The 27,284-nt window shown below is 40.5% G+C and overlaps 1 protein-coding gene across 2 annotated transcripts in view; it reads right to left on the bottom strand.

Moving 5' to 3' along the window:
• Positions 1 to 5,788: 5,788 nt before the first annotated feature.
• Positions 5,789 to 27,284, bottom strand: part of GPS1 (G protein pathway suppressor 1) — a gene marked incomplete at its 5' end in the record, with an annotated part of 24,470 nt that continues 2,974 nt past the window's right edge. For both annotated transcript variants that reach the window (XM_081316682.1, XM_081316681.1), the window contains 13 exons: positions 5,789 to 7,393; positions 8,476 to 8,610; positions 9,338 to 9,475; positions 9,605 to 9,685; positions 12,501 to 12,606; positions 13,066 to 13,160; positions 13,411 to 13,496; positions 13,761 to 13,821; positions 14,344 to 14,421; positions 14,709 to 14,844; positions 15,718 to 15,882; positions 23,180 to 23,361; positions 24,768 to 24,860. In XM_081316682.1, coding sequence (XP_081172808.1) covers positions 7,319 to 7,393; positions 8,476 to 8,610; positions 9,338 to 9,475; positions 9,605 to 9,685; positions 12,501 to 12,606; positions 13,066 to 13,160; positions 13,411 to 13,496; positions 13,761 to 13,821; positions 14,344 to 14,421; positions 14,709 to 14,844; positions 15,718 to 15,882; positions 23,180 to 23,361; positions 24,768 to 24,860 — 1,431 coding nt within the window. In that variant the 3' untranslated portion in view covers positions 5,789 to 7,318. The remainder of the gene's footprint in view (positions 7,394 to 8,475; positions 8,611 to 9,337; positions 9,476 to 9,604; positions 9,686 to 12,500; positions 12,607 to 13,065; positions 13,161 to 13,410; positions 13,497 to 13,760; positions 13,822 to 14,343; positions 14,422 to 14,708; positions 14,845 to 15,717; positions 15,883 to 23,179; positions 23,362 to 24,767; positions 24,861 to 27,284) is intronic.

The following is a 27,284-nucleotide window of genomic DNA, read 5'->3' as shown; positions in this document are numbered from 1 at the left end:
TTACAATACTTTGTTGGGGACTGACCTAGCTTCTCCACGCCAGCAGGTTTACCAACACACAAATGCAGTCCTTTCTTCTTTCACTCTTCCTTCCTGGGGCCCTAAGCCTTAAAAGGAATCTGATAGATTTCCTAGAACAGCCTCCCCCCACTCTTATTTGTTAGGATCTGACTGGAGGTGTAACCTTAATTCTCACGAAATCTCCCTATAACCTAGCTGAATGGCAGAATCTAGTACAAATTTTTAATCCTTTTTAACACTACCTTACTAACCCAATAAAGCAGGGGTGTCAAACTCAATTTTATTGAGGGCCGCATCAGCATTGCGGTTGCCCTCAAGGGGCCAGGTGGGTATGGCCAGGGTGGGCGTGGCCTACTGGGTGGGCGTGGCTAGAGTGCGTATGGCCTGCTGGGTGGGTGTGGCCAGCTCTACATCGTTCGCATCAAGGGTGCCTATGGGGGCCTGGGCAGGAGTGGGACAGATCTGAGGGTCTCTGGCAGGAGGAGGGTCTCTGGGCTAGGGCCAAGGCAGTGGGGGCCATTCCCTCACTGTTTCCAGGATGGCTTCGTGGGCCACATGAAACCACTTCGCGGGCCGGATCCGGCCCCCGGGCCTTGTGTTTGACATGTCTGCAATAAAGCGTATTGTATAAACATGGGATGACTTATAAATTGATATACAAAATCCCATGAGTTTGAGAGTATGAAGCAACATTAAGAATAATGCATGATTTTTAATTCCTGCTATTGATCAGTTTCCGTAGGCGTAGCCTGCCCAACCTTCAGAGCCATTTTGCAAATCATACTTAGCTGTGCTTTCAAAAGGGTGTGAGATTATTTTAACTACTGACACTTTATTGAATGCCTTGAGAAGACCAGTTACCTGCCATACACCTCAGCCTCCATTCATTCCAGCCTGTATTTTTAGTTTCTCTTTGCCCTTGCCTCACACCTACGACAGGATTTGCTTCTGACCCTTGACTGCAAGTCAGGGTTTGCTGAGGGGTGGATGCTTGCTCTCTCATCCATTCACAAATACAAACCCATGGAAGTAAAGTTGCACTTTCATGTGTTAGCAGACTGACCCATCTTCAATGTGGAGATCAGGAAGCAAGGCTGGAGCTTATCCCAATGTCTTATATTTAAATACCTCACTCCCTTTTATATAAGAAAAGATTGACAAGCTTAGTCACAGTAAGCAGTCAAGATTACATTTGGCAGGGCTTCTCATGCAGAGAGGAAAATGAAAAGCTAAGTGATGGAGCATGCTACCCACTTACAGATTACAGGTTAACAAGGCCTTGTTGTTGTTAGCTGCGAAGTCGTGTCCGACCCATTGCGACCCCATGGACGACGTTCCTCCAGGCCTTCCTGTCCTCTACCATCTTCTGGAGTCCATTTAAGCTCATGCCTACTGCTTCAGTGACTCCATCCAGCCACCTCATTCTCTGTCGTCCCCTTCTTCTGTTGCCCTCAATCTTTCCCAGCATTAGGTTCTTCTCCAGTGAGTCCTTCCTTCTCATTAGGTGGCCAAAGTATTTGAGTTTTAGCTTCAGGATCTGGCCTTCTAAAGAGCTCTGCTTTTTAGTGTGCTGTCTAGATTTGCCATGGCTTTCCTCCCGAGGAGCAAGCGTCTTTTAATTTCTTGGCTACAGTCCCCATGTGCAGTGATCTTGGAGCCCAGGAAAATAAAATCTGTCACTACCTCCATTTCTTCCCCATCTATTTGCCAGGAATTGAGAGGTCCGGATGCCATGATCTTGGTTTTCTTAATGTTAAGTTTCAACCCAAGTTTTGCACTCTCCTTCTTCACTCGCAACAAGAGGCTCTTTAGTTCCTCTTCACTTTCTGCCATTAGAGTGGTATCATCTGCATATCTTAGGTTGTTGATATTTCTTCCGGCAATCTTAATTCCGACTTTTGATTCATCTAGCCCTGCCTTTCTCATAATGTGCTCTGCATGTAAGTTAAACAGGCAGGGCGACAGTATACACCCTTGCCGGACTCCTTTCCCAATTTTGAACCAATCAGTGGTTCCGTGTCCATTTCTCACTGTTGCTTCTTGGCCCACATATAGGTTTCTCAAGAGACAAATAAGATGGTCTGGTACACCCATCTCTTTAAGAACTTGCCACAGTTTGTTGTGATCCACACAATCAAAGGCTTTAGCATAGTCAATGAAGCAGAAGTAGATGTTTTTCTGGAACTCTCTAGCTTTCACCATGATCCAGCGTATGTTGGCAATTTGATCTCTAGTTCCTCTTCCTCTTCGAAATCCTGCCTGTACTTCTGGTAGTTCTCGATCCACATACTGCTGGAGTCTAGCTTGTAGGATTTTAAGCATAACTTTACTAGCATGAGAAATGAGTGCAATGGTGTGATAGTTTGAACATTCTTTGGCACTGCCTTTCTTTGGAATTGGAATGTAAACAGATCCTTTTCCAATCCTGTGGCCACTGTTGAGTTTTCCAAATTTGCTGGCAAATTGAGTGTAGCACTTTTACTGCATCGTCTTTTAAGATTTTGAATAGCTCAGCTGGAATACTCTCTCCTCCACTAGCTCTGTTGTTGCTCAGCTTTCCTAAGGCCCACTTCACTTCACATTCTTGGATGTCTGGCTCGAGGTCAGTGGCCACCTCATCGTGGTTATCAGGGACGTTAAGCTCATTCTTGTATAGTTCTTCTGTGTAATTTTGCCACCTCTTCTTAATCTCTTCTGCCTCTGTTAGGTCTCTGCCATTTTGGTCCTTTATCATGCCCATTTTTGCATTAAACGTTCCCTTCATCTCTCCAATTTTCTTGAAAGGAAACAAGGCCTAGTCATGCTTTAATTTGCACATATTGAGGAACATAGGAAAGATAAGGACCTGCATATGGAGGGGTGAGGAACCAAGAAGCTAATCTTCTAGTATCTGCCCATCTCTGAATGGAGAATAATGCTCTGCTTTTCTAGAGACTAAAAAAATTGGTCTCACCATGTGATGGGAGGCAGTTTGTAGCTTGCTCAGCCTAACTTGTGGATTTTAATTACTTAAAAATGCCCTCACTGAAGCAGAACCCTATTCCGCATATTTGGCAAAGGTTGAAAGCCTTTGGGCAGAAAACCCCAAGACTTCCTGTGGGGAAAACAAGTCCCAAAGGCTGGATCTTTCGCCTGGCAGGTAGGTGAGGATTTGAATATGAATTCTAGCCCCAATGTCACTTCTACATTGCATTGACTGTTGTACTGCTCCCAGCAAGTGTCACACAGAGCGGCAGAACTAGGAGTAGGCCACAAGTTGGCTGGGGAATTCTGGGAGCTGAAGTCCACACATCTTCAAGCAGCCAAGGTTGAGAAACACTGGACTGAATCAGCCAAGGCAGCTAAGAAAAAATACATTGATGAAAGGCTCTCCATACGGGTATCACTGTGGTAAGCCAGAGATTTGTGCTGTTTTCCAGCACAGCTGTTCTATAATCTACTGCCTAATTTATTTAATTTGTATCTCACCTTTATTATCTTTACAAATAATTCAAGGCACCAAATATATCCTATTTTCCCCATAACTACCACCTTGAGGTGGATTGAGCTGAGTGATTGGCCCAAAGTCACCCAGGTGGCTTTCATGGCTAAGGCAGGACTTGAACATGATCTCCTGCTTTCTAGTCTTATATAGACTAAATGCACAGAGGGATAAAGGAAATACTCGCACAGATTTTGTCCCTAACTTCTAAACTCCAATGCCGTTGAAAGTTTTCGTTCAAGGTACCTTTATCTGAACCTACAGTTATGCCATATTAGGGCACTCGCATGTCATAAGAGCCATTTTGGTCTAGTGGTTAAGGCACCAGACTAGAAAAGAAACAAAAGAAATATTACAGAAGGGAAATGGATATCACAACCAAAGCAAACGGTACAAATCAAATGGGCCCACCAGTCAGAGACCTCAAGGGGAAAAAGCCACTGGGGTTCATAGCAATAAATCAGATGTGTTTACAGACTCCCAATAGATATAAATCAAAATTAGAAAGATTTGGATCCACCCTGCCCCCCTACAAACTTTTAAACACTTCCTAAAAACCTGACTTTTACTCCAAGCTATAGGAAATCAACGGTGGGCCCATTTGATTTGTAGAGTTTGCTTTGGTTGTGATATCCATTTTCCTTCTTCTGTAATATTCATTTTGTTTCTTTTCAGATTGAAATTGTATGCTGCCTAGAATCAGTTTTGAGTGGGAGCAGCCTTATAAATTGAAATGATATATGGAGCCTATCTGAATAACATTTTGCTCTGCATAGTTATTTTTGTCCGATTTACTGCAGATTTACACTTGCGCTGTCCTGTATATTTGATTTTTAAAGTTGCTTCTTGCTTGCCTTCTCAAAGTCCAAAACAGCTTGTAACAAAAGCAGATCTTTTTATTAATAACTTGAAGGCTATAAGTGAATTAAACCCAAATACCCCCAGCATTGTTATGAGTTGAAGATTTGTTGATTCATATGTCATTGGCACAATATATTTTCAAACTTTTCTAAAACTCTATAATTTGATAAAATAAAACCACTGTTGGTGTATTAGTTATGACTGCCAACAGAATGGCTATGAGTTTGGAGACAAAAGAGTTAAGTATTCTGTTAAGGTACCTGAGATCCTTAGGAATGTCACATCCTATCTTCCCAAAAGCCAGGAAATCTTTAAAATATGACCACATAACAGAACTGGGTACCGTCTGTCGATTTACAACCATTCATTTAGTGACTGAAGTTAAAACAGCATTGAAAAAAGTGACTTATCAGTTTTCACACTTATGTCCATTGCAGCATCCTCATGGGGGTGTGATCAAAATGGCATTGATTTAATGACAGTTACACTGTCCCGAAGTCATGTGATCACCATTTATAACCTTCCCAGTTAGTTTATGACAAGCTAAGTAATGGGGGAAGCCAAATTCACTTAATGATGGCATGATTCACTGAACATACCAGTAATTCACTTTACAACTGTGGCAAAAAAAACCCATAAAATGAGTTGCAACTCATAACTGCCTTGCTTAGCAATAGAAATTTTGGGCTCAATTGTGGCCATAAGTTGAGGACTATCTGTAATATTCTCAGAATTATAGTTTGTTTCTCATGATTTTTTTCCTTAGGGAGAGTATTCAGAAATGGGGTTGCACCAAGAACATCCCCATACCTAGAAAGGACACAGAATTCCCTCTTTATACCAGTGGCATAAGATGCTAAAAACCTGCTAAAACAGTAGATAGGTTTGCTCAGTATAAATAACCCTGACATTCCATACAGACTTGAAAACAATATGTATCTTTCCTTATTGTACTGTGCATATTGCACATCAGATTCTTATGCAGTTTCACATCAAGCCCTATGGTTAGGAATCTTCAGACTAGACTTCTTGTTAACTCAGATTGTACCTTACCATTGCCTCAAAAACCAACTATTTTGTTAGGAAGTGCCATCTATTAGAGACCAAAGAAATGTATGGAACATAGAGAACTATAAAATGAAAAAGAAAATCAGGAAAGTGAAATATCTTGTAACAAAAGTAGCAGCAGCTTGCTAAGTCTACTAATAATTAAGTCATATAGCTATTCCAAAAAATTGCTTCTCAAGAACTGAAGACGACCAACACATATAGAGCAGTAATGGGAAAGGGTTGTAATTTCATTTTTAACTGTGTTTGTGAGCAACGGAAGTAAGTAACCCCCTTTTAAATTCTGAAAATCTCAACATTTAAGAAACCCAAGAACCATCCCCCAACTTGACCCATAATGTAAAATGACTCAGCAGATTAAGAAAAGTCAAGGTTTATATACTGCAGTGTCATCATTTGTTTTCAATACTGGGTTAAAATTGTTTATTTGGCTTAGGCAGTTTAGTTTAAGCTTGTCTAAAGTAATGATGTGCTTATTACATTATGCTATCTTCAGTGATTAGTTTTACCTGCTGTTTGTTTTGAAGTGGCCTTTAAGTCACACTATATACACACTGCCTTGATGTCTATGAGGAAAATTCAAAATATTTCAGCACTAAATGCATATGGTGGCTTCTTTAAAGAAAGGTCAGGAAAGCTTACATATTTTGCAATGAAATATGTTAAATATTGTATAGTGCTACTTGTAACGCTCCCATAAAATTATGTAGATTAAATATGGATCAACCGTCTCACTGATTTGTTTCTACACTTTTATAAAAATGGTATGGTATGACACACTAGGATTAAAGGGTCCACAAAAAGACGGATTCAATATCTAGGATCATAATTCAATCCTTAATTTCAGAATTGCACTCTTCAGATACCTGTACTAGAGTATAGTTGAGCTGAGTTTGTGGAGGAGAGCAAGAATTAATGCTCAGATCTGCAGTTATCATTGCAATTATGTTTTTAATGCATAGGAGAGAATGTGGTTTTAAACTAAACAACATTAACAGTGTCTGGGAAAAGTGGATAAATTGGCCAAGAGTTAGATCCAAATTTGTAACTGCTTCCTTGGGATGAACCCCAATGAACCCTAACCCCAAATGTAAGTAACTGTGGAACACTCAAACACTCAACCTACGCTTGTTAATGCAACACAATCGGAGTCCACGCACCCCTCCTGTTATAAAGTAAATTAAAAAGGAAAGTAATAGTGCAGGCAGCCAGGCAGGTCCTGCCCAAGTGCAGAGGGAGACGATGCCATGTGTGTCTCCCCCCACCGCACCCCACTTGGGGCAGGGATTATCAAAGGAACCAACTATTCAACTGAGGTCTGGGGATGTGAAAACAAGCCAGAGCGCACACCCTTAAAAAAAAACCCAGGAAGAACAGATTAAAATGGAGCTGATTCCAGGTGAATAAAAACACAGCCTCGAAGTGAATAAACGGAACGGATGCCTGCTTTCCTGTGATGCTGTCCAAGAGACTCTCAAGGTCTGAGACGATGCATTCGTACAAATGAGAAGTTCTGCACGAACACACATGTCCTCCAGATTCATGCTATTTATCTTTTACTGAACAAAAACAACAAAGCTCTTTTTGGCAGCTGAATGAAACCAAGATCAGCTTCTGTTTGTGAGAAACCCTGGGAAGGATAGGATGAAGCCAGCACTTGCAGGCTTGCATATTCTCAAAGGGCTGCATCTGACGAACGTTGTCCGTTCTAAAAGGAGTTCTCAGACTCTCAAAGCTTGCCTTCAACGGTCTTGCCCCCCCCCGCCCCCCAGCCAGAGAGTCTGAAAGGCACCAAGGGACAGTCGATGTTGTGGATACTGGATACACATGGCCCTGGGTATGTGGGGCAGGGAGGGAAGGGACAGTCTTTTGCTGGCTCAGAGAGCTTCACATGTTGGTGCTCATCCGGGACTGGCTGTTTGCTGGAGTGAGTTCACCTTGGCTTCCTTCTCGCGGAGGAGACTGTAACAAGGCAAGAGAGAGACCCAAGGCCCAGTAAGTAATCAGCTAGGGGGAAAAAAGCTTCTCTCCCATTCCACAAGTTGCCACAGCCAGCAGGCAAGTGAAGAAAACCTCCCAAGGAGCCAAAAACAGATCAATGGAATAATTAGGACTAAAAAATTAGACAGCATTTAGAGACATAGTTTTACTCCTTCAAGGAAAAAAGGGGTAGTGGTAAAAGAACCCCACCTTTTGGGTTGTCTCACAAAATATAACACAGTTAAGGGAAACTGAGGACTTAGGGCCCCAGTCTCTCCTAAGGCTGGGCAAAACTTTTTGAAAGAAGGGTTTTGTAATGTGTGCAAGTGAAGCCCCCTTCCTCTGAACAGTCTATTGCTAGGGTCACACAACTACTTCCAAATCCATTCCCAGCTGCTTCTTTCAAATGCCTTGCATAGCCCTCTTCTCTTCCTGAATCTTTTCTGTAGATCTGCCAAGAAAAATCCACCTTTGGATTATGTTCATTTTGTCATTTCCTGCTGCAGGAACCACTGTGTGTGATACATAATAAAACAAAGACATTCATTGCTACAACATGTACAATGGACTCAAACCTAAGACACTTTTGAAGTGGAACTAGAGGGATTTGGGGAGTGAAAACTGCTATTTATCTTGAGGGCTAGACACCAGAGCTACAGTCAGAGGCAAAGTTCCTTATATCCCAATCTGGGGAGCCGGATTGAAAAAATGGCTATTGTCATCAGATCCACATGCGGATAAGTGTATTTGGCTTTTACAGAACGGAAAATTTGACCAGAAAGGACTTAGGCTTAATGCAGCAAAGTTCTTCTTACCTTCAAAGTAACTTTGTATTCAAATAATAAGATACTTCTAAGAAAGATGAAAGTCTTACCTAACCTGCTTGAGACCTTCAAATATTTAAACATCAGCTAAAATAATTCAGGAGATGCACAGGAACTACTTGCCCTCATTCCGCTCATCAGCTCAACTCAAATGCTCTCCTTGATATTTACATCAACAGCTGATGGATGCTGGCCCATGAAGATGCAAAGCCCTGGAGAAGGCAGGGCATTTTTGCTCACCTTCACATGGATCTGATTACGCAGGACAGCAGCTCGTAGGATCATAGCTTTGGCGCGACGCTGAAACTCCTTTCCCATGAGTAGGGACTTTTCAAAGGTAGTACTGCGTTGGTCAACATCTCTGGCATACAAAATCTACAGAATAAGATTAGGTAGTGGGGGAGGAACAAAGACTATTCAGAGATGAAGAGGAGCAGCAAATGAGTGCCACAGGGTCTCTTAGTAACAAAAAGCAATAGCCCTTCTAGCATTTCTTGGGGAAATGAAATAGAGAAAAGCATCTTCTGAAAATTTAAAATTTAAATAATTTGTTTCTTTAAATAATTACTTAAACCAAAGCAGGGGTCCTTGTACCCAGGAGCTATACTGTGTACAATATCCAGATTCTTAACATTGGCTAAAATATTCTAGACCGCAGGTAGTCCTCAACTTACAACCATTTATTTAGAGACCTTTCAAAGTTACAACGGCACTGAAAAAAAGTGACGTATGACTGTTTTTCACACTTACAACCACTGCAGTATCCCTATGGTTACATGATCAAAATTTGGATGCATGGCAACTGGCATGTATTTATGATGGTTGCAGTGTCCTTGGTCACTTTCTGCGATCTTCTGACAACTACAGTGATTCACGTAACAACTGTTAAGGCCAAGCAAGGTCATTGAATGGGGTAAAACTCATTTAACAACTGTCTTCCTCAGCGACAGAAAGGCTGGGATCAATTGTGGGGGCCCAATAAGTTGTGGACTGCCTTTCTGGCGTAATTACTACGTGCAAACCATTAAGTGTTTATTCTTTCCAGCCTGCCATTGGCTTTCAGCAGTGGCCACTTAGGAGCACTTGTACGACCGGGACTCACCTTGCTGTGGGAGTCTATTCTGGCATTTATTAGCCCCTCTAGGATCAGCTGAGTGAGCTCATCCTCCAGAGCTGCCACAGTAGTGTTGAAAGCAGTGGCCATCTTGCGCATGTCTGCTGACACATAAGGGCTGAAATACTGGAAATAAAGGGAAAAGTCAAGAAAGAAACAGAGACAGGGAAATACCCTGAGAGTGACTCTGCACTGTGTTCAGTGAAAAAAGGAACAAAGGACAGTCAAAATGCAGCCACAGGTAAAGACAGCTACCTGGATAAGGGCCCGATTTCGTATCTGGGTGTAAAGCGTTCTCACATGAGGTGCCAGGTACATATCCAATAGTAGGTTATCCTGTCCAGAATAGAAAGAAGAATGGACATAAAGCTTTCCAAAGCTTTGCTCTACAAAGGCAATCATTTCCAGTGTTTGCAAAATGTTACTAGTAAACAGAAAAGAAACACTGGATCTGCCTAATAAGATTTACCAAGGCACTGCCACATTTCTTTTGGAGTTACCGTAACATCCATTAATCTCTTTCTAATAATTTGCTACTAACCAGGGAGAACTGGAAGTAACTGTAATAACAGAGGAAAAGAATATCCAAAACTGTTAACTGTTTCCATGGTTTTTTCTGAAAAAAGTCTTTAAAAACCCACAAAGACCTTTATAAGGTCTTATCTTGCGGCGATAAGGACGGCGAAGTCTAACTACTTTGCTGCCCTTATCGCGTCCGCAGATAATCGCCCGGCCGCCCTGTTTAGGGTAACTCGCTCCCTCCTTAACCAGAAGGTGAGGGAGGATCCCTTGCGGGGACGAGCCGAGGAGTTTAGTCATCATCTTGCGGACAAAATCGCTCAGATCCGGACCGGTTTGGACTCTGACTGGGCAGAGTCTGATGTGGAGGAATCGGGCGGTCTTGAGCATGTTATCTGGACTGAGTTCGACCCTGTTTCCCCTGATGATGTGGACAGGATCATGGGGAGACTGAGCACCACCACCTGTTTGTTGGATCCGTGCCCCTCCTGGCTAGCTTATGCGGCCCGGGAGGGGACACGAGGCTGGTTCCATGCAGTAATAACTGCTTCTTTGAAGGAGGGTGTCTTCCCTGCCGCCTTGAAGGAGGCGGTGGTGAGACCCCTCCTCAAGAAGCCTGCTTTGGACCCGGCTGTTTTAAATAACTATCGTCCAGTCTCCAACCTTCGCTTTTTTGGCGAAGGTTGTTGAGAGTGTGGTGGCGCATCAGCTTCCTCTGTTCCTGGAGGAAACTGATTATCTGGACCTGTACCAATCGGGTTTCAGACCCGGACACAGCACGGAGACGGCATTGGTCGCGCTGGTGAATGATCTCTGGAGGGCTAGGGACAGGGGTTGCTCCTCTGTCCTGGTCCTATTAGATCTCTCAGCGGCTTTCGATACCATCGACCATGGTATCCTGCTGCGGCGTCTCAGGGGGTTGGGAGTGGGAGGCACCGTTTTACGGTGGTTCTCCTCCTATCTCCTGGGCCGCTCGCAGTCGGTGTTGACGGGAGGGCAGAGATCCGCCCCGAGGCCTCTCATTTGTGGAGTTCCTCAGGGGTCGGTTCTCTCGCCCCTCCTGTTCAACATCTATATGAAGCCGCTGGGCGAGATCATTCGTGGTTTCGGGGTGGGGTATCATCAGTACGCTGATGATACCCAACTTTTTCTTTCCACCCCGAACCAACCCAGTGATGCCCTCGCCGTGATGTCCCGGTGCCTGGAGGCGGTCCAGGTCTGGATGGGGAGAAACAGGCGTCTCAATCCCGCCAAGACTGAGTGGCTGTGCATATCGGCATCTCGGGTCAACCAGACTATTCCATCTCTAACGATGGGGGGTGAGGTGTTACCCCCCGTTGATAGGGCTCGCAACTTGGGCGTCCTCCTGGATTCACGACTCAATTTTGAAGACCACATAGGAGCCGTGACCAGGGGGGCTTTTGCCCAGGTTCGCCTGGTGCGCCAGTTGCGGCCCTACCTGCACCGAGATGCCCTACGCACAGTTACTCATGCGCTCGTGACCTCCTGTTTGGACTACTGCAACGCTGTCTACATGGGGCTGCCCTTGAGGACCACTCAGAGGCTTCAACTGGTGCAGAATGCGGCCGCGTGAGTGGTAATGGGGGTCTCCCGATACTCCCATGTAACACCTCTACTCCGCGAGCTGCATTGGCTTCCGGTTGCCCTCCGGGTGAAATTCAAGGTGCTGGTCATTACCTATAAAGCCCTACATGGCTTGGGTCCGGGGTACTTGAGGGAACACCTGCTGCCAGCATCAAGTGCCCTTCGTCCAGTGGGCTCCCACAGGGAGGGTCTGCTCAGGGTCCCACCGGTAAGAGATTGCCGGCGGGTAACGCCTAGGGATAGGGCCTTCTCAGTGGGGGCGCCTGCCCTCTGGAACCAGCTGCCAGTGGAGCTGAGGACTGCCCCCGACCTCCGTTCATTCCGCCGGGGCCTGAAGACCTGGCTCTTCGAGCTCTCTGGCCCAGGCTGAGGATTAATTTATTTTAACTGGGGTTTTAGTTGCACAGGGTTAAATTTAATCTTTTTTAAACTGGTTTTAACTTTTGTATTTTTGGTTTTTAATTCCCTGTAAACCGCCCTGAGTCCTCAGGGAAAGGGCGGTATATAAATGTAATAAAATAAAATAAATAAATAAATAAAAACCAAATAACGACATCCAAAGCATGCCAGGATAATTTTTTGAAAGAGACAGTAAGAAGACCAAAGACAAATCTTATACATGTAGCTGAACAGCTTTATATGGTCAGTCTCTTCCTCTAGCAACATTTATTTGCTTTCCTTTTTTTTAAAAAAAAGATATTTAATAGGAATCTGTGTATATCTATAAGAGTACATAGCTATAACGTATTTTTCTATTTTTCAGACTAAGCCTAATGGCTAGTAGCCTGTGATAACATTTTACCTGAACACACTGACACAGAACGTAGTTAAGGCTAACATGCAAGAAAGGCAGAAATTCTTGTACCCCCAGATTATGACTTGGTATTATCTCTGAAGTCTTTCATTTACCCCTTCCTAAGCCAGTCTTTCTTATGCTTCTGAGACAAGAGTAGCTTTGCCCAGTTAAGAAAGGGTTCTCACAGTTCAAATGCTGTTAAAACTAAAACACTAAAACTCCAGGACATACCTTCATCTCATCCAGCATCTTGAGACATGAAGCATATTTTGATTCGTAGAACTTGAAGATGATGTCACGCACCTGTGGCTCTAGCTCTAAGAACAGTTTGAAGGAGCTGCAGATACAAAAGGATTCACACAACCCAGTCTAGTCATCATTTATGTCTCTTTCAAAGAGGGCAATTCTATTCAATGGAAAAGTCATTTTGATTGTGTGATCGTTTCTACAAGCTTGTGAGTAACTACTGTCTCAAGAGCCAAAGGGAATGGCAGTGGAAAGGCATGACGGTCTAAAATCTGGACTCAGATCGGAGTAAGTCTATAATTCTTCATTCTGCCTTTTTTAAAATCACAGGTAGTCCCTGACATATGACCATAATTGACCAGTCATGAGCACTACCAGTACCAAGGAAAAGTAATCAGAGGAAATTAAAATTGAATATGGTGGATACAAGTTGAGGGAGACTACATAATCTCTTTCACTCTTGCCATTTGTCTGATCCCATTAATAAATCCACTAACATGTCCATTATAATTTAGTTTATTTCATCATCGAAGTTCCACAGATCATTTACCTGCTGGAGATGACATTACGTTGTAATTCTTGTCGGTCGAAAGTTGCTAGTGCACACAGGCCACCATATACAGCTACATTGCTAGGAGAGAGCAGCTGAAAAAAAAGAGAGACGGGACAGCCTCTAAAGAATAGAGATAAAGAGCCCAAGATTGCCTGAATCTTTTCCCCAGGTCTCCAAGGAAAAGAAGAGGTGGCCTTCCCAGAAAAAAAAACAAGGAGAAAAAAAAAGTAGGCAATCTCTCCAGATTTAGCTTGGAAAAGGTCACAGATGGTCTCGTATGTGCCATTTCCTCCACATTAAACCCCACTGTTTTGCCAGCTCACATCTCTTCCACATCCTCACCTCAGGGAAGTCACAGTGATCAAATGAGGCCAACAGGAAGCACTTTGCTGCCTGCTTGTACTTCCGGGCAGCTAGTTCAGCCAAGCCTGAGAATGAGATTTAAGTTACTCTTTTGTGCAGATGAATTGAAAAAAAGAGAAGGCTAGGGGTCACATAGAAACCTAAGGGACAGCCTCTTAAATTAATAATAGTGTCTAGGAATAAAGACTGACTTGGGTGGGGTGGGGCTGTGCAGTTACAATATAGAGAGAGAGATTGGAAAGGCAAATTTTGCTAGTACATTGCACTGCTTGGACACAATCATTACCACTAAGGGCAATATCAGTTAAGCAAGCAAACCATTTTCTCACCTGCGGCACATTTCAATTTGGTAAGGATGGCCTGTGTCTGACTGTCCCGTTCTCCTCTTTGCTAGACAGGAAGGAGGGAGAAAAATCAGCAAATGAGCAATATTAGCTAGTTCATTCCATTAAGCTTTTCTGAGGAAGCAATTCTGTTCTCTGTTTTTTTCCCTTGGCACGGATCAAAAGCACATCTGAAAGGCAGATGGATCCATTCAAAGCTCTAAACAGGGATCATGTGCATAACAAAGTTATCATGTAAGCCAGTGAGGAAATTGAATCCCTGCTTCTTTTCATAAGGGAATCTGAACCTCATGTCTACTTCCAAGTTCATTATTAATTAAACAGCTCTAACAATCCTTCTACAAGTTAAAACAGTATGCAGCATCACAAAGGTACTATAGAGGACTCTATTTTATCAGGAGATCAAAACAGAGCAACTAAAGGCAAACAAAGAATTAGCACGATCTAGCATATGACTAAATCAGAGTGAGCTAATTCCAAATTCCCATTTGCTTGGGAAAGTCAGTAGGTGATCTTGAGTCGATCATTGGAATGTATTGCAGCAGACAAGATGGAAAAAGCTTACTACCTCTGCAATCTCTGGCGTGGATTCTGCTTTGCTCACATAGCTCAGGACGTGGGACCAGTTTTGAAGATAAACACTGACCTGCAAAGAAACAAGTCCAGACATATCTGACAAGTTCTACTCTGTGCTGTAATTGTAAAAAGAGACCTTTTGGAGGAGTTGTAGTAGCCTACTATTACTGACTCATTGAGACCTCATGAAAAGCACTGATGGGAAAACTTGAAATTTGAAATGCAAAGATAGGAAAGGAAGGAAGGTTTATATGTTAATTACGAATTGGGGGCAGGAAAAGCCTATCCTGAACAGATATTAAATTCTAGTAGTCTCCCCTCCCCAAATAAAGGACTGTGAGATAAATTGCTGTTTACCTTGATAACATTGAGGCACATGTTAATAACATGTTTTGCACTGGTGCAGTAATCACGAGCTCGTGAATAACATTTAAGGGCATTGCTGAGGTCTCCACAGTCAAGGTAATGATCTCCCAAGTCATCATGGCCTCTCCTAAAAGAAGGTACGTGTCAGCTATAAACAAATAAGTGTCAGAAATACATAATCCTAAACATTGTTTGCCCTTCTCCAAAAAGTCTAACTACTGGGTAACACATGGTGAAAAATGTTTTTGTGTATTTCTGGCAGATACTTAGCACCAGCATTTCCATAGAAAACTAAAAATGAGGATCAAATATACTTATTTATTATGCTTCTGTTACAAAACCTATTGTGCTTCAAGGCTAAACAGTTCCATTGCCTCTTCTGAACATTTGCAAAACTATTCATAAGATACCATGAATAAGACCCACCATTGTTAAGGAATACAACTGTTATGCAGATTATCAGTCAACAAATGTATATTACATGAAGAAGAGTGTAAGATACATTGCAAAATCTGAGGGTGGGAATAAGTAGTAGCAGCGTTAGGAAAAAATGCTGGGTCACAGACGGAAAAAAAATATTGGGAATAAGCGGTGTCTCTCACATGTTTAGAATAAAAATAGTATATTTCATGCTACCTTCTGAAAGGTTCATAGAGGAGGGGCATTACAGTGAGCAAATTATTAATTCTTGGAAATGAGAGAAAAACAGTTCAGTCATTCAATTTCCTTTCTCAAGACACATTTGAGAAATGTGACTACAGATTATGGAAAAACCTTTTCGTGTGAAAAGGAAATGTGTAGCATTTTCCACACAAATGGCTCCTTGTGGTTTTATTTCATGGCAATATGTATCAGAAAACTATAAACAATACATTCAAGAAAATGCCATTTGAAGAATATGCAGCCCATCAAATGATTCCAAAAGACGCTTTAAAAAGTTATTCTGGGATTAGTTTTACAAGTTCGTAAATACCAACTCCAATTTCTTTTGTTTTATTACCTGATGCTTTCCTTGATTGAATTTCCTTTATAATTCTTAAGATCCGTGTCTAACTTTTCCAGTTTGAGAAGAGCTTTTTTGCGTGTAGCCTCAACCCATGCTGTGTCTAGAGGAGGGGGCTCTATCCCACCGTCTGGGACAGCGTCAGGTGTGTTCTGCAGCTCTCTGAAAAGAAAACAGTAGATACACAAAGTGTCCAGGGACACAGAATCATCTGTTACCTACAGATATAACAAAACCTATATACTGCCACAATCTACAAGAATTGAGAAGGATCGTAGTAATGCATTAGGAGTACAATCAATTGGCTCTAGACAATATTGATATTTTGAAGAGTGAAACTCTAAATTCAGAAAAGAAGTTCTGCTGATATATAGAACTCCCATAATGCCTTGCCACAGGCTGTGCTGAATGGGTTGATGGGAACTAAAATGGATGACGTATAGGAAAACTGCTACAGAGAGAAAAACAAGACAGATCTCTTTGTTTCACAATTTGAGGGAGGAATAGCAACATATCTGTGATTTAAGCAAAGAAGGTAAACAGGTACACTTCCGGTCCTGCGCAGTAGCGACTGGTCACAAGCTTATGGACCGTCAGACCCCCGTGGCCAACTTTTGTCCTGCCTGGAGACCCTAATGGGTCCAAGCCACCCTGGAGAGGCAGCAAAGACAGAAGGGTGCCCCAGCGACTCTGAAATGACGGCGGTCATTCCATTCGTCTTGGGGAAAGCCTTCTAACCCGATAGGAGAATGGCTGTATTTTATCGATCAGCCCAAGCTACTTGCAACTGGAGTCCAAAAGAACTAAGCAGCACTACAGTAAACAGCGTGCTTGAAACTGCGTGAGGAATCTGATTTTCCCTTTTCTATTCTACACTTAATTTCCTTGAAAAGCTCCCCAAGAAGCAAAATACCTCCGAAAGAGAAGGAGGGGGACTTCCGCCCCATCCATATACCAACGGAAGCGGCGAATTAAAATTTCTTTGAAGGATCAAAATATATGGTAGTGAAATACATTTATAAACTTTAAAAGTAAAATTTAACTATGGACAAGTTTAAGATTGTTGAATGGTTAAGACTCTCATTTTAAAGACCATTGTTCATATTGAAAACTAAATAGATGCTGACACCTACTGGTGGATGAAGATTATGATAGCTATGATTTCCATAGAGAACTTGCCAAAACCTGGGAAAAGCTAATCTGTGTTTGTGACCTTCAAAGCTTTAATAATAAAGAACAGCTGTGACAAAAAAAAGACGACAATCTGGGCTGCAGACAAAGAGAGAATTATAAATTTTAGAAAAAAGTATCTTTTTTGAACTCTTTGGATTACAAATATCTATTTAACCGGGACTCTAAAGCTATTTGCAGATAAGAAGGAAAACTCCAACTTTTGGCCATCATGGTTCAGAGACACGTAGACAGAACATACCAAGAAAACATAAATACCTCTCAGGAGGAGATATATAGTATACTGCAATTAATTCAAATAACACTGAGTTCAAATCACAAAGAAATTCAAAATAACTTTGAAAATACAAATCAATCTATCTCTAAGTTAACTTTATAACAAAAAAACTTCCAGGAAATAAAAACAGAAAAGAAGCAGACAAAACGAATTAGTGAACATAAAATTGAAAATAGAGACTCAAAGACAGAACTTAACAAAGCAAGAAAACATGATTTAAACCTAGTGGGGAAAAAATTACAAGAAATGGAAAAAACAACTCATCCCTTAAGACTACAAAATAAATCTGACAAAAAAAATCGATTGGATAAAATGGAATGTAGAGATGTTGAAAACATCAGAGAGAAAGGAAGTGATAAGAGAAGCAAAGAAGGAGAAAAAGAAAAACATTTTCAAGAAACATGGAAAGGCAAAAGCCTCATATAAAGACACTTTATTTGATTTACTTCTTATACCTACAGCAACAGTCATGAATATATGGAAAAACTTTTTGTTTCAGCAAAACACATTGATCAAGAAAGATACTTGTCAAAGGAAAAAGATCAAAGTGAAAATTAAGAAAATAGATGATGGGATCTACCAGAGAGAATATTTTAAAAAAGAAACATTTGTTTGAATATGGTTAAAAAATAGAAAAGATTCTGAATACATATGTCCTTCTAAGAGAGATGAATTCCTTAAATAATACTGTATGCTTCTTCTCGCCTTTTTATTTCTTGATATAAGTAATATAATACTGCTGAAATGGCCTAGAATGTTTTAGATAATTAAATATGTCTGAATTAGGAAAATTATAATGTATAAAAAAGAAAAAAGTTTTGAATAAGAATTAAAGGATTACACGACTAGGCACATTAAATGGAATATGTAAAAATTAAATATATTTTTAATCATGGTTAAAAAGAATAAGAAATTTTGGGAATGAATATATATATTTTGGGAAAATATATATATATATATATATATATATATATATATATATTCCTTGATAAGATTAAAAATACGAATCCCAGGCATGTTAAAATTAACAAACAAATGAACACTGGGATAGAATTAAAAACTAAAACAGTTTTTATTGCTGAAAAATCAAGCTTTCGTTGGCCAACTGCCAACGTCATCAGGATGGAGATGCTGGGGTGGGGAGATTCCGTTTATACTGTTGGTGTCTGCACTCTGCTCATGGAGCATGCTCAGATCTGTTTGTTGAGGTCTGCCGTATTTCTTTGAGTTGTCGCGCATCCGTTTTTGGGATGTATTTGTCTCTGGGTATCTGTTGTTAAAAGTGAATTGTTTATAGCTCCATGTGTTGTAGCCATAACCCTGGTCATTGTCCGTGTTCTCATGCCAGGGATCTTAAATGGTTGTTGTTCTTCTTCCTTGTGTTCGACATTGCAGAGTGGTTGTGTGCTGGTGCAACCTTGGATTTGATGCAATGAGATAATTTGTGAATTCTTGCGCTGTTTGTCTTCATGTCGCGCACGTCGTTGCTCTTCCCAATTTTTTAGTGCCTGGTATGCAGGGGGGAGGTCTATATGCCGGTTGATGGAGGAATGGTTTGAAAACCAGGCTTCCTTAAACAGGCGGCCGCCTTTAGTGTTGTCACTGGCAATAGCCTCAGTCCCTGCTAGATTAAAGGCATGGTTGTGTGTAGCCATGTGCGTCCACACCTGTGAACGTTGTTCTTGTCTTCTAATAGCAAGCTTGTGTTCATGCACCCTAGTCCTCAGTCGTTTTGCTGTCTCCCCAATGTAATTGCAATTGCAATTCTGGCATGATATCTTGTATACGACCGAGGCTTTTTCTTCATTGGGGAGTGGATCTATTAGAAGACAAGAACAACGTTCACAGGTGTGGACGCACATGGCTACACACAACCATGCCTTTAATCTAGCAGGGACTGAGGCTATTGCCAGTGACAACACTAAAGGCGGCCGCCTGTTTAAGGAAGCCTGGTTTTCAAACCATTCCTCCATCAACCGGCATATAGACCTCCCCCCTGCATACCAGGCACTAAAAAATTGGGAAGAGCAACGACGTGCGCGACATGAAGACAAACAGCGCAAGAATTCACAAATTATCTCATTGCATCAAATCCAAGGTTGCACCAGCACACAACCACTCTGCAATGTCGAACACAAGGAAGAAGAGCAACAACCATTTAAGATCCCTGGCATGAGAACACGGACAATGACCAGGGTTATGGCTACAACACATGGAGCTATAAACAATTCACTTTTAACAACAGATACCCAGAGACAAATACATCCCAAAAACGGATGCGCGACAACTCAAAGAAATACGGCAGACCTCAACAAACAGATCTGAGCATGCTCCATGAGCAGAGTGCAGACACCAACAGTATAAACGGAATCTCCCCACCCAGCATCTCCATCCTGATGACGTTGGCAGTTGGCCAACGAAAGCTTGATTTTTCAGCAATAAAAACTGTTTTAGTTTTTAATTCTATCCCAGTGTTCATTTGTTTGTTAATATATATATATATATATATATATATATATATATATATATATATATATATATATATATATTTATAAAAATACACACACACACATATGACTGTGCATCATCTGACCCATCCACTGCGATAATTAAGTTCGCAGATGATACGACTGTGGTGGGTCTTATTACAGGTGGGGATGAGACAGCATACAGGGCGGAGGTACAAAAACTATCCATATGGTGTAGTAACAACAACTTGCACCTGAACATCGGCAAGACGAAAGAGATGGTGCTAGACTTCCAGAGAAAAAAGGAGGAACCTGCCCCACTTTACATCGGGGAGGACTGTGTGGAGAGAGTTTCCTCCTTTAAATTTCTGGGAGTCTACCTCTCTGAAGATCTGACCTGGAAAGTTAATACAACCCAGGTGGCCAGAAAGGCCCAACAGAGGCTTCACTTTCTCAGGGTCTTGCGTAAGAACAAGGTAGAACAACGGCTAATGACCCTCTTTTACCGGTCTACCATAGAGAGCGTCCTCTCGTATGGTATTGTGGTTTGGTATGCTGGTCTGACAGCCGCAGACAGGAAAGTATTACAGAAGGTGGTGAGTACAGCACAAGACATTGTGGGCTGTCCCCTGACACCACTGGATGACATCGCCAGGGCTCATTGCCTTGGAAGAGTGAGGAAAATTCTCAGGGACGACTCACACCCTGGACGGTATCTCTTTACTCTCCTACAATTGGGTAGGAGATACAGCAGTATAGCCAGCCGCACCAACAAACTGAAAAACAGCTTTTATCCGTGGGCTGTTAGGCTTTTGAACGGGAAATAACTTTTAGAAACTTTATGCAGAATTGACTTGCGAGGCCGGTGTGTGGTGCAATTAGTTCACATGGTGTAATAAGATGGAGGGTTTGTTGTCACTGTGAGTTGAGGGTGGGGGCACGAAGGGAGGACTGTGTGGAGAGAGTTTCCTCCTTTAAATTTCTGGGAGTCTACCTCTCTGAAGATCTGACCTGGAAAGTTAATACAACCCAGGTGGCCAGAAAGGCCCAAAAGAGGCTTCACTTTCTCAGGGTCTTGCGGAAGAACAGGGTAGAACAACGGCTAATGACCCTCTTTTACCGGTCTACCATAGAGAGCGTCCTCTCGTATGGTATTGTGGTTTGGTATGCTGGTCTGACAGCCGCAGACAGGAAAGTATTACAGAAGGTGGTGAGTACAGCACAAGACATTGTGGGCTGTCCCCTGACACCACTGGATGACATCGCCAGGGCTCGTTGCCTTGGAAGAGTGAGGAAAATTCTCAGGGACGACTCACACCCTGGACGGTATCTCTTTACTCTCCTACAATTGGGTAGGAGATATAGGAGTATAGCCAGCCACACCAACAGGCTGAAAAACAGCTTTTATCTGTGGGCTGTTAGGCTTTTGAATGGGAAATAACTTTTATAATCTTTATGCAGAATTGACTTGCGAGGCCGGTGTGTGGTGCAATTAGTTCACATGGTGTAATAAGATGGAGGGTTTGTTGTCACTGTGAGTTGAGGGTGGGGGCACGAAGGGAGGCTCAGCCAATCTCAATGTACACATGGTTGTACTTTGACAATAAAGGTTCATTCATTATTAGCTTAGGAGGAATATATATTTTAAGTAGCATTTTATTTTTTATGTTTCTTTACTCTTGGCTCTCTTTTCCTTTTCTTTACTGTTTTTACCTATTCTTTAAGAAATGTAAAAGTGTTGAGATGGTTTATATGGGAAAAATGGATTTAAATCTTTAAATGTAATTAACTGTTGAGAAAATCCTAACCAGCAAGAATACTTTGAACTTTATGGGAGAAACAAATCTAAATAAGGACTGTAACAGGATATAAGATGAGGCAACCAGAATGATAAGATAGAAAAGAAATATTATATTGATGTGAACATTATTTCTAGGAATATTGGGGAAAAATCATACATGTAACTGTTATTTATCAAAACAATAAGAACTGTATTATTCCAAAGTTTGCAAAGAAGACATTTGGGGAAAAAGGGGAAATCAACTAAATGTACTATGTGGATTACGGATTATAGAAACCAATCGTTAATGATTTTTCTTTACAAATGAAAACCCAGCAAACCCACTGTTTACCAACTATTAAGTGATTTATATTTTTTTTAAAAAATCAATAAAATATATGGGGAAAAAGAAGATAAACAAAGAGCCAAGACAATCAAAAACGGAGTTTAGCAGCCTAACTATGCTCTACCTCCCGGCTAGGTGAGGTTTCATTTAAACAGCAAACATTCTCAGCTACACTTGATTCTAATGCCTGGTTCATCAAAATACCAGAGAGCAAATGAAAGGGCTCCTTTTCCACTGGTGCACGAATGGCTCTTAAGATGTAAAGGAGGGTCCCAAACTGAAACCATATGCAAGAGCTGAGCCTTCTGGATACAGTCATCTGGCTAATTGGGGGCCTCTCTCAGGGCTTTCTACTTTTTATACATACACATGGTACGGCAAAATGTCCGTGGGAATGGAATTTGGCGATAACAGTCCTAACTGAAAACGTAAGTGTTCCACCTTCAATTTCAATGCAGCCAAATACCTGAGACAGACTGCAGTATCTAAATATAGATAAGGTAGGATGTTAGCACAATTTAACATTTTACCAACAGTTGACTTTGAAGTATAAGAGAATATCTTACAATTAGCAGCTTTGCCCATGCAGAATGGATAATGGTGAGAAAGTTGCTCATTTTCTTCTGAACTGCCCCTTTTATAAGGATATTTATGCATGCTATTAGGAAATTCTCCAGAGCATCCAGACTTATTATCTTTAACTTCCATTATCTAAAAGGCACAATATAGTCTCCCAGAATGCTTTTCAATTTTGCTATATTACCTACAGATATCAAAAAGGGGCACGTGCTTGTTTTAGGGAAAACTGTATGAAATCTGTGCCATAGTATTTTGTATCTATTAGATTTTGTGTTAGAAATGATAATTTACATCCTATAGTTTGTTAAAACTAAATTATGTTAGTTTTAAAACACCAGAATAAAAAACTTTCATAAGTTAATACTTTTATAGATTTTATAGATATAATATTCATAATCCATGCAATACTTAATTCATGTCATTCATATCTGCATGAATGATTTATTACATTTAACTGTAATTTATCTTGCTGTATGCTGGTTATTCTCTCTGTCTCTGTCTCCGTCTCTCTCTCTCTCTCTCTGTGTGTGTGTGTGTGTGTGTGTATGTATGTATATATGTATATAAATACACACACAGATAGTTGATTGACGCAAAGTACTATATACATAGTAATATACATATATATATATATATATATATATATATATATATATATATATATATATATACCTATATACCTACCTACCTACATATGGCAAGGTGTTCAAAAATACTCAACATACATACACACACACACACACACACAAGCAAACAAACAAATAAATAAAACTATGCATCCCCGACAAGCCTCTCAAGACTGTTCTTCATCTTAGTACCTGGTAGCTTCAGTCAATTTTCGGTGAATCTCCTCATAAACATCCACATTGAATGTTCTTTGGACAAATGAGAGTGCCATCTTCAGGGCTTCCACTCGCAGCTGTGGGCAATGGTCAGCAATGAACTGCAGTCTCTCAATCCTCATCAGGCCACTGTAACTTGCTGCATACTGCTCCAGATCCTGAATGCCCCAGCCAAAATGAAGAGATCATAGATTGTAGTGAGTACTAGCCCAACTATTAGGCTCCTTGCATTTGTAGTCCAATAACTATAGAGGAACCATAGAGTTCCTAGCTCTAGATCCTGAAGCATGCATGAATCATTCTTGGATATTTTTGTTTTTTAATGACAATTATCTAAATTGTACATTTTTGTTACATTCTATAATCTGTGGAAGAGATATCTATGCATCAACATTCTTTGTAGAATTAATGCACTGGATCATATCATACTATATACATTGTTTTTTATCTCCAAAAAGAAAAAAAAGTAATAACTGGGCTCACTAAAGAAGCTGGTAAAACAATACACCTATTTTATTCCCACAACAACTTTGTGAGCTATGGTGGGCTGAGATAGAACGACTGACCCAAAGTCAATCAGCTTTTGTGGCTAAGGATGAAGAGACTTGAGCTAAGATTTTTCTACTCCTAGCCAAGTTCTTAACCTCTATGCTGTAAAAGCTTGTATGATGATGACTCTCCACAAGACTGCAGAGCAGACAAGGAAGAACTAGTTAAGTACAGTTATCGCAGTAATGATTGATTTTTCTCTCTTGAGGAAATACATATGAAGTTCATCTAGACGTTGGTAATTTTATTCCCAATATGGGGTTAATCCCGACCTATTCCATAGGGCTACTGTAAGGTTTATAATCAAAAGCACTACCTAAATATAAGAATTTCTTTTAAACTTACAACTCAAGCACTGATAGTTATATGAGATATGACAAGTGGATAGCACCATCAGTCTCAAAAAGTTAAGCTGGCTGATACTTGTAAGACTGAAAGCTGAAAAAGCCTTCTGGAAGAAGGCAATGGCAACCTATTTCCCTACTGGTTTCACTAACACAGGTATCTTTTTTTAAAAAGTTTATTAGTTTTTATAGGGTTAAAGAGGGGGGGGTAAGGGAATGGGAATTTGGAATAGGGTACACGAGAGTTTGTGGGTGAGGGTTGAGGTTTCCCCAAAAAACATTCAATATTTGGCAAACAGCATATTGTCTGGGTAACTATATATATAAATAAAAGTAATAAAGCTAATAATTAATAACAATGAATGTATCTTAAGGTCTCCTAATAGTTAAGCTCCACTCAAAAGTCACTTTATCAATAGAAGAAGAGGAAAACAGTGGACTGTTTTTGTTACACAATGTGAAAGTTTCTAGCACTTGTAATTCAATTCCCCCTCGCCCGCCATTTTAACTGACAATATAAATCAATTTTCCTCAATATACTTATAAGCAAAGGTTACAAGGAAAACAAGGAACAGGTAGCATTTGCTTAAATTAAGGACTGATGGAGAACCTAGGTTTTGGAAGACAATTCTAAGAAGCCCGTTCTGTCATTTTTGCCCTCAAGCACATACCAGAGTTGGGTTCTCCACCACATAGTTGATATCAGGTGCATTTTGCTGATCTTCTTGGGGATCTACATCAATCTGCATGGGCTCTACCGCACCCTGTAACAGCAAAGCATGTGAGTGAAACAGGAATGAGGAGTCTCCCTCCCAGCCCCAAGGGGAAGATTCCCTTGCACCAGCAAACATAAATGAACTTGACATTTAAGCAATGCATCTATAACTTAGGATTTTCACTCCATGAAGTTCTTCTCCAGGCCTGCCAGAAATGCTACTCTCGCTTTGTATCACTAAGCCACTCAATAGATTTCCTCACTCTCAATAATAAAACGGAGATGATTAACCATTTTATCAACCAAAAAAGGCAGTTTAATCCCCTCAGTATGTACCAAGTATATATCTATGTCTACAAAGTTTGTTCTTATGGTGAGCAAATGGAATAATGTTATATTGGGAAAGAAATTAACAGAATTTAGCATAATTAAATTGGGATGTTTTTCTGGCTTGTCAGCTTATTATCTAAAGTTTATATTGTTTCATATAAGTCATAGAAAATTCTAGGTATACTTTTTATTTTCATTCGTAATGAATGGAAATAATTAACAAGAAAATCAACTTAAATCTTTATGGAAAAAAAATTCAATCAAACCCAAGAGCACATATACGTATAATGTATACAGTAGTGAATATACTGTATGTCCACAATACTGCTATAGTCTGAAATTATTATTGTTATTCTTCAATACGTAGTTCATTATCCAAGATCAGGGCTGGATTTATAAGTGGGCATTTCAGACTTTTGGGAGAGGGCAAGACTGCCCCCATCATGGATTTTCTCAATAACTGAAACAAAGAGCAGTAACTTTACACGGCATGAGCAAATGCAGGTTTACAATTTCATACATACAAATTTACAAAGTTATATACTATGGATAAATCAAGCAAGCATACACCCATCAAAAACACGGCTATAAATGCAAAGAAAACTATTTATAACCAAGGGAGCTAAATATGAACCATGACAAAAACACAATTGTCTAAAGCCATGTCTGAACCTCCACAGATGTCATCTTGCACACTTATTTGATATAATCTTGACCTAATGAACATCAGTATCAGGAATCTCATTAGATCATATCAAAGCCCTATTTTTATTCTATACTCTGGCCAACTGAGTTCCTTTAGAAAGCCCATAAGGATAGGAAGGCAAGAGATTCAAGAAAATCTAGGCTTCCTTGGAAGTTTATTAGAAGTTTACCAATGAGAAATTAAAGAAAATTAGTTTTATAGCATGACAGCCTACCTACCACAATCTTCCTCTGTGGTGTGACAGCAGGGATTGAATATGATATCATAAGGTTCCTTTATTTCTAAATCTTTTTTAATTGTAAATCAACAAAAACAGGTTTAAGAACTTGTCATTTTAAGCAGAAAATGAAGGATATTTTACCTACTTTAATTAGAAAATTGTTTTGATGAGACATAAGCCTCACAAAGAAAGACTAAAAATCTTTGATCCAAAGAAAACTTTATTGCCATGAGATCCTAATTGTATTCTTATGTGAAGAGATAATGTTGTGAGTCTTCCAGAGTCATTTAGGTGAGATGGGTGGCTATATAAATTGAAGAAATAAATACTGCTATTGTGACTTTTCACCTGAACCCTATTAATTCAAAGGATACATTAAAAGGCTGGACAATAGAATGTTCAATTTCACAGAGCCTTCTGTGATTATAAATTAGCTACATGAACCTGGCCAAGGTTTACGGTGTTCACCTAAGCTGAGATCACCATTTGTTTTCAATTAACCATAAGCCTCAAATGGTCTGGATAATAAAATAGTGGTAAAAACTAGGCTTTACAGATTCATTCCATTTGCAAACATTGGAGCCACCAAATTTAGATGAACATTTGAAGATACAGTATCAGTGTCAGATCATTGGTCAATATATCTTAATAGAATGTAAATTGGCATCTGAAGTTCTGCAAATGCCATTTGACTACACTTGCTATTAGAAATATCCACTAGTTAGGAAGGTTGGGACTGAAGTAACTAACCTAGCAACATGTGAAGGGCCACAGGTTTCATAACCCGTCTTGTCTGGTTAGCAGAAACTCTCCAAAACCTCTCTCAAAGCCATTTGTATTGCCCAAGACTTTTCCCACTGAGAATCTGCATTATCTGCATATGAAATGCATATTATACAAACAACATTTCAAGAAAAATGTACTTTTTCACAGTATAGTCTTTTCAGAAGACAAAACATAATTTGAGTTCTTTATAATTAAAGGTGGGGTATCTGAACATATAGAAAGGGCAGACTATTTATGTATCTTCTTAATCGTTTAGACCTTGTTTTTGGGGTGCCTTGCCTTTTGTGAATAAGGCAAAGTACTACTTTCTTTTAATTTGGGGGTGCCTGAATGTCACATTGGACAGGGCAATATCATGATGACACCTCCTTCTGTCAGCTCCATTAATGTACAGTACTAAACTATAATGATATATTAATGGCATACTTCAA

The sequence above is a fragment of the Vipera berus genome (genome assembly GCF_964194415.1).
Source record: "Vipera berus genome assembly, chromosome: 2".
Lineage (NCBI taxonomy): Eukaryota > Metazoa > Chordata > Lepidosauria > Squamata > Viperidae > Vipera > Vipera berus.
The sequence above is the reverse complement of the archived record's forward strand: the minus strand, read 5'-3'. Positions and strand labels throughout refer to the sequence as shown.